Consider the following 8,130-nt stretch of genomic DNA (forward strand, 5'->3'; position numbering starts at 1 on the left):
CGAGACATTAAGAAATCTCTGGTTACGATGACAACAAAACAACCAAAAAGAGGCTTAATTCGTCAATCACCATCAGGTTCACGGATAGAACGAACTAGTCTTTGGGGTGAGGGCAGTGAGAAACGGAGTAACTATCTTTCAAGTGTTTTCAGCTCAGCAAAACAGAAGGCTAGTAGTCTCAGGTGGCCAAATCTTGATACTAAGGAATCCATGGATTCTAAGGGTGAGAAGCCAGATATGTACTCTAATTTGCCATTAACAGTCACATCTGCTAGCACTAATTCATCTCTACAGGGCATTGAAGCCTACGAGTTACCCGTGTCAAGCCAAGTTGAAGATGAATGTCAGCACCAACAGAATGAGGATAGTGATGTTAACAGCACTAAGTTATTGTCAATATCAGAAAACTATGATGACTTCAAAGCTAATAAGGAAGCTAAACTAGAAGAGTGGCTGCAAGGAACTGGCAATCTAGAGAATAATCGAGGCGCAGGTGATGAGGGAATGTGTTAGCTTAGCTATTAAAATTTGAGACAAAGCTTCAGCTTGTATATACTCTTTCTTGAGCATCTCGTGTCTCTGATAAGTGATTGATTATGAAGAAAATATTTTGTAGTGCTGTGAAATGTTCTTTGAATAAACATGAAGTGTTTTGCAAGCAATTGAGAATTATGATACCAAGGTAGCAAAAATTTGGGGCTTTCCAAATATAGGAAAACTTGGGATTAGATTTTCTCAAATTTTTTTCACACTTGAGGGAGTAAAGTATGATCTCTCACCATACATTTCATAGGTAGGATCAAGAGAAAATATGAGAGGAAAAATATTGAAGGATTAAAGATTATACTTTACATTTTCACTTGGAAAAAAAATTAAGAGGATCTATTTTTGTAAATTTGTATGTGGTTCTTAAAAGCTAAAATTACACATAGTCAAGTAATTTTCATTCTTAGAGTTTAAGCTAATATATCTATATGTTTTTTATATGTTAAGTGGATCAGAACATTCACAATAATATTCTAATTTTACATCAGGAAGAAAGGTGATGCCTAATTGTTTCCAACTTGAGATAAAAAGTGAGGTTGCACCTAATAATGTTCTTCTTGTGATAGAAACCGGTAACATCATGGAGTCTCAGCTTGTAGTTTCATATGCAAATCGTGATCCACAATAGGAATTGAATCCTCCCATGTAAAAGTTTCATAGCGAAGCAGTCATGTAAGTACTTCTGATAATTTGATTAATCTAATGCACCAAAGGATGATCCAGCAATTATAACTACACATATCTGATGCAAATGTAATTGCACGGTTACAGTAGTTACTATTAAGAATTACTCCATGTCTGACATTTTTTAATTACTTTCTCACATGTCATTTTTTCATGATGTTTTGCTTTGATGGACATTTAGTTATTTAGCTATACTACCAAGCATTCATGCAGCTAGTTGCATTCCAATCCTTCATATTTGGTACAACTAACTGTCATCACAGAGGCTATGTCATTGTTTGAGTATTGAGTAGCGTGCCAACATTTATTTATTTATTTTTCTTTTGTTTCTATTTATTTTTTCGTTAGTAACTTGTGTCATCTGAATATTTAAAAGTTAAATAAGGTATCATAGAAAATAAGGTATTTTAGAAATTAAAAAAAGAAAAGCATTTCCTTATATTAATGTCATCACTCACTTATGTTATGCCTGCCATTGCAACATCATCAATATATAAATAATGAATAATTTCCTATTGAGGTCTTATTGCCTCCAACTATAGGCTAAATCAATAAAAACACATCTGCACAAATATTTGGAGGTAGCGACCAAATTACATTGGCTGGGACGGGGAAATAATACAAGTATATCTTCTTTTATGTTGCAAGTAATATGTTTTGTTACAATAATAAATCTTAAAAATTCTAAAACATAAAATCTAATTATATGACATGACAGTTATATAACTGAAACATTTATATAGACAGAAGTATACTTATATTTATTTTTAATTGCATTTAAAACATGATTTATATACTTGTATTAGTGTCATTTCTTTGAGTGTTATCACCCACACAAACATCATTTGATGAGTAGTATTAAAAGAGACTAGCAGAAAATTGACACAAATTTCAAATTTTCTTTTCCTTTAAAAAAAAACTTACAAACTAGTAATCACAATTAACAGTCAGTTTTGACTTAGTCCAAGTTACAAGCTTAAAAAATGACATTGACATTTCCCTATTTTAAAGTACAAGCACATGAATGAATGAACAAGAGAGAAAACACTCACCGAGTTACTGGTTCACTGATCGACACGTGTCACCACCCTAAGCATTATAGCTCCAATGTTTTGACTTTTGACCGTTAAACACACAAACACATAAGTAACCCACACAACCCAGTAATCCCGTTTTTCAGCACTCCAAACCCCGCACGTGACTCCTAACCGCACCCTCACTCATCTTCATTTAAAAGAAAACACATGCACGAAAACACCGTTTTCATTTTCAGTTTAATTTAATTAAATTAAAAACCACTTTTTATTTATTTTATTTTTTCTTTTTCTTATCTTTTGGCGATTGCTGCTGCCGTTGTTGTAACTGCCATGACTCGCCTGAGAAAGATTGGCACCGCTGTTGGAGCGGCACTAGCAACCGCGTGCGGCGGTGCCGTGATCCTCTACGAACCGGCGATCTCAGCCAGCGACCACGGTGGCGGGCCACGCGTCGAGGAGATCCGGAAGCGCGTACATGCCCCGAACGCCGTTGTGCCGTCGAGGGAGGCGCAGCAGTCGGCGCTAATGGCTGCCGGAAAGGGAAGTCCGCTTGACGTGCTTGTCATCGGCGGTGGCGCAACCGGCTCCGGCACCGCTCTCGACGCTGTGACCCGTGGTCTCCGTGTCGGGCTGGTGGAGCGGGAGGACTTTGCTTCCGGAACTTCGTCGCGATCCACGAAGCTCCTTCATGGAGGTAGACACACACTGATTTTATATCAATTCTTTTTTCATGATTTGATTTTACATGTGTTTTTAATTTAATCACGGATTGATCATTAATGATAAATCTCAATACTTTCAGTATCTTATTTATTATTTTTTTCCTTATGATGTTGTATTGTGGATCCTCTGAAGTGTAAAAAAAACTGAATGGTGTCTAATGTTTAATCTTACCCTTCATTACTCTCTCTCTCCTCTTTATTTTTGGTCTCATCTATAGAATTAAAGGTGAGAGATCACACTTTATTCTCTCTGAGTGTTAAAAAAATTGGAGAGGATCCATTTCTGTATACTACCTAATGCACAATTCTTAGTTGATTTTTTGGAGTTTTGACAATGGTCTTATTTTGCTGCATTTTTATATTTTCTGAAATGCTTATGAAATATGATCATTGTTTTATTCAATGATTGGTGATGAAATGGAAAAATTGTATGATGTGAAGATAAAAACAAAACTGTACATTATGTACACCAACCTCTTTTTGTAGTTAGCATATTCCATATTGGATACAGTCACACAGTCACACTAGTGTCATGATTTCTAATTCAAAAGTTTTTCCTTTCTTTTGCCCAGAGATCTCTCTTTGCATTGTCTAAACTGTTCATGAAATTTGCATAATGTCTTAAGCTTCATTGGGAGATTTAGTAGTTGATACTTGATATAGTAACACAGCCTCTTTGATCATGTGGTCTCAGCCAAAAGTTGAATTTCAGTACTAGGGAAAATTGGAAATGTCGTATGTATTCTCTATATACCTTAAGGTCCAGAAGGTCTGTTAGATATAGAATCACTCTCTTGAGGTTTTAGTAGAGCTTGTTGTCTATACTTTATTGTATTATTTGTTTATTTTACTTGATTCTTAATCTCTATCACTTTAGTCCCCAGCTGAACCTAGTGGAATTTAACTAGAATTTTTACTTTTATTGTTGTCATCATTTAGTCATACATAAAATATATTTGCTTGGATAGGGTAATGCTAATATGCTGTGGTTGTAATTGAAAATGCTACAAACATGGAGGAAATCATGTGATTGCTTGCTTGAGTGAAGATGATATATGAATGTTGTTAAATTGAAAAACTATGACTTCCACATGCTTTTGAGGCAATGTTTTATAAAATTATTTGCTTCTTTTTCTTCATCTGTCTTTTTATAGGTTATAAATGTTCTAAACACTTGATCTAATCTTATATTTCTGTGTTTTTTGTAAACCAGGTGTCCGCTATTTGGAGAAAGCATTCTTAAAACTTGACTATGGACAATTCAAGTTAGTGCTTCACGCACTTGAGGAGCGTAAACAGGTTATTGAAAATGCACCACACCTATGCCATGCATTGCCATGCATGACACCATGTTTTAGCTGGTTTGAAGTAGTGTACTACTGGGCAGGCCTGAAAGTGTACGATTTGGTCGCAGGAAGACAAATACTACACCTATCAAGATATTATTCTACAAAACAGTCTGCTGAGCTCTTTCCCACTCTAGCAAGGGAGGGAGAAAATAGAAGCCTTAAGGGCACAGTTGTTTATTATGATGGGCAGATGAATGATGCACGCCTTAATGTTGGGTTGGCTTGCACTGCAGCTTTAGCTGGTGCAGCAGTGCTGAATCATGCAGAAGTTGTAAACTTATTGAAGGATGATTCTGGAAAACGGATAATTGGTGCGCGGATCCGGAACAATTTAAATGGTAAGACATCCTTTTATTTCTAACTGCTGTAATAGGCACTGATTGTTTACATTTTCTACCTGCTGCTTTTATTTATCAGAAAATTGGTAAGTTGATATACATATTTATTATAATATATCTGAATGGTTGAATCTTATGCGCACAATCTGAAGAAGCATTTATGGATTTTGAAAGAAACAACAATAGTGGTGCAATAATGAATATTTAGATTAAACGGCATATTCACAGTGAACCTCCCCTACATCTTCACTCCCATAAACAACAAACACAGTAGCTGCCGGTTGGTGATTTGTTAAATCTAATGTGGAACATTTCATTTGAATCTTCTTATGATGTTATTTTTATGCATAAAGTTGGTTCATTTACCAAGCTATTACTCAATGTCATGTGGCGATTATGTATGTTGCTGGTGTCTGGTGAGTTATTTCTGAAAATCATATTCAAATTGTCACTTATAGTTTGATATTTATATGTTAAATTCTTAATGCTTCAGGGGAAGAGTTTGATACATATGCAAAAGTTGTTGTGAATGCGGCTGGCCCATTTTGTGATGGTGTAAGGAAAATGGCCAACGAAAAGGCACAAGAAATGATTGCTCCCAGCAGTGGTGTACATATCACACTCCCTGATTACTATTCTCCGGAGGGGATGGGCTTAATTGTTCCTAAAACTAAGGATGGACGTGTTGTTTTCATGCTGCCTTGGCTGGGAAGAACAGTTGCTGGAACTACAGATTCTAGTACTAAAATTACGTATCTTCCAGAACCACATGAAGATGAAATAGGATTCATATTGGATGCTATATCTGACTACCTTAATATCAAAGTATGTTGTTTGTCTTCCAATATATATTATTGTTTAACTCATTTATCTTTTATTTTTGATGTTTTATTCAGAAATAGAAGACATTGTGGATATTGGTTGTTTGGAAATATGTTGGATTATCTTGGCAACGAAAACAACAAACGTTCTTTTTTCCTCCTGTTATGATGAAGAATAAATTGTGCTAGTGAAATTATTTTCTAAGAATAATTATTTTCCTTTTTATACAGTTTGCTAATGGGAATGTAATGCTGGGAACCTTATAGGTACGGCGCAGTGATGTTCTTTCTGCCTGGAGTGGCATTCGCCCACTAGCAGTGGACCCAACAGCAAAAAATACTGAGAGTATCTCAAGGGATCATGTTGTCTGCGAGGACTTCCCTGGTTTGGTCACCATCACTGGTGGCAAGTGGACTACCTATCGTAGGTAATTTAATCAGGCAGCTGAAATTTCTTTGATGCAGTTTGTTCAGATGTCATTTTCTGACTAGACATATTTAATCAAATTGGATTAGTTATCCAGTTACTCCATAATATTAACTGATTCTTTATCTTATACTGTTTACTCATTGTTGCCTTTCCTTCTCTTCAGCATTCCAGCTCCTAATGCATATTTATATTGTTTTGATTGCATTGCATTTCAGCATGGCAGAAGATGGTGTCGATGCAGCTATAAAGTCTGGAAATCTCAACCCCAGGAGTGGATGTGTGACTCGCAGTGTCCGAATTGTAGGTGGTGAAGGGTGGGAGCCATCATCATTTACAGTTCTTGCTCAACAGTATAAACGCATGAAAAGTACACATGGTGGTAAAGTTGTCCCCGGGTTAATGGACAGTGCTGCTGCAAAGCACTTGTCTCATGCTTATGGATCAGTGGCTGAGCGTGTGGCCGCTATTGCTCAGGTTTGGCATAAATCCTATGGCAATTTTATTGAGGAACGAATGTATCTAAATGCATTTTCTTAAGTTATTTTGGGCAATGATAGCAGTGTTTCAGTTAATATTTATAGTGGTGGTGGCAAATTGGCAATCATTGCATATTCTCCAATAAACATTCTCTCTTAATAAGATTTATGCATATTATAGGACTTCAAGTCTTCTCCATTGTTGCATGCATGGTATGTTGGGGTTTAAGTTGATTCTGTACATTGTGTTTCAGAATGAAGGTTTGGGTAAGAGACTTGCTCATGGTTACCCATATCTGGAGGCAGAGGTGGCCTACTGTGCACGTCATGAATATTGTGAATCTGCTATCGATTTCATTGCAAGGAGAACTCGTCTTGCTTTCCTCGAAACTGATGCAGCGGGAAGGGCCCTGCCTCGTGTGGTTGAGATATTGGCAAATGAGCACAAATGGGACCAATCAAGGAAGAAGGAAGAGTTGAAGACAGCCACAGAATTTTTGCAGACTTTCAAAGCCTCAAAAAATGCTCAGTTCCATGACGGGAAACACAAGTAGTAAGTACTGTCCATCATGCAAAAATTAACTATACATTAAAAAATGATGTTATCTTTAAGTAGTTTACCATTATATTGTTTGCTTATTTATTTTTAAGCATGTAAATGATTAAAGAGTATGTATATATATGATGATGATGATGATAATCCCTATTTAATGTTTGTCAGGTTCTGGAACATACGGAAGTTTTGTCACATGACGGATACTTTGTTATTCATTTTTCTCTTCACAAGCGGAGATAATACAAGACTCTGCTCGCCATAGACAGTAGCTAAACAAATATTAGATATAAACTATCCACGAATTTGTCTTAAAGTTATCTACCAAAAATAATCCCTAAAATTCGTTAGATTGTTTTGCAGTCACCAGTCAAAATAATTGTTTGCTGGAAACTTTAATACGCCTTGTATTTATGCTACTTGCTCATCAAGTTATTCAATGGTTGACTGTGTTTATCATTGATCTGTGTATTCTATTTTTCTTTTACTCCTTTATATTTTATACTTCTCTGTGTCTCAGGTACTACTTTAATTTATTTATTTTTGACCGAGAAAAATAAAGGTTTTGGGATCTCTACTGTATAGTAGAAGGGCATTCGGGTATGCATAGAGTTGGAAGTGAATCAAGCCAACTCATGAACCAGCTCGAACTCGATTAGTTAATAGCTCGATAAGTTAAGTTTGTGTGCTGGTGAGCCAAGCTTGAGTTTGGAATTGAGCTTATAAATTAAATGAGCCGAACTTGAGTTTGGATAAATTCAACTCATCTACTATTTGAGCCAACTCGTGAGTTCGAATTAGCTCGTGAGTTTTTGGTAAGCCAAATTTGAGCTTAAAAAATAGGCTCGATTATTAATGAGTCTAGTCGTGAGCCAAGTTTAATTTTTGTGAGTCGAACTTGAGCTTGGTCTAGCTCGACTCAACTCGATTCACTTCTAGCCTAGGTGTGCATAATTCGTGAAAAAGGTACAATTATATGATCAATTGTAGAAACTAGAAAATTTACTACAATTTACTCAAAGTGATGTCATCATACTAGGGAAAAAAAGAAGTTCCAGAAGTTCAAGTGTTAAAAGATATTGGTGCCAAAAAAAAGTGTGTTAAAAGATAGGAAAGAAAGAATAGCAGTGGTGCAAGGTTTTAATAATAATAATAATAATAATAATAAAAAAGT

At 35.8% G+C, this 8,130-nt stretch overlaps 2 protein-coding genes across 2 annotated transcripts in view; both read left to right on the forward strand.

Moving 5' to 3' along the window:
* LOC107616441 (BLOC-1-related complex subunit 8 homolog) overlaps positions 1-703 on the forward strand; it is a 2,543-nt gene extending 1,840 nt beyond the window's left edge. Inside the window, 2 exon segments of the mRNA XM_021110516.1 lie at position 1; positions 3-703. The exon segment at position 1 is cut by the window's left edge and continues 242 nt beyond it. Coding sequence (XP_020966175.1) covers position 1; positions 3-513 — 512 coding nt within the window. The 3' untranslated portion in view covers positions 514-703.
* LOC107618897 (glycerol-3-phosphate dehydrogenase SDP6, mitochondrial) lies at positions 2,295-7,415 on the forward strand. Its single transcript, XM_016321074.2, has 7 exons — positions 2,295-2,961; positions 4,203-4,676; positions 5,170-5,501; positions 5,765-5,925; positions 6,143-6,401; positions 6,658-6,956; positions 7,125-7,415. Coding segments are annotated over exons 1-7 (1,890 nt in total). The 5' UTR covers positions 2,295-2,597; the 3' UTR covers positions 7,126-7,415.

The sequence above is a fragment of the Arachis ipaensis genome, chromosome B09 (genome assembly GCF_000816755.2).
Source record: "Arachis ipaensis cultivar K30076 chromosome B09, Araip1.1, whole genome shotgun sequence".
Classification (NCBI taxonomy): Eukaryota; Viridiplantae; Streptophyta; class Magnoliopsida; order Fabales; family Fabaceae; genus Arachis; species Arachis ipaensis.

Coding starts and splice junctions, on each gene's coding strand:
- LOC107618897 (XM_016321074.2), top strand. CDS start 2,598: ATGACTCGCCTGAGAAAGATTGGCACCGCTGTTGGAGCGGCACTAGCA. Junction 2,962..4,202: donor CACGAAGCTCCTTCATGGAG/GTAGACACACAC, acceptor TTTGTAAACCAG/GTGTCCGCTATTTGGAGAAA. Junction 6,402..6,657: donor GTGTGGCCGCTATTGCTCAG/GTTTGGCATAAA, acceptor ATTGTGTTTCAG/AATGAAGGTTTGGGTAAGAG.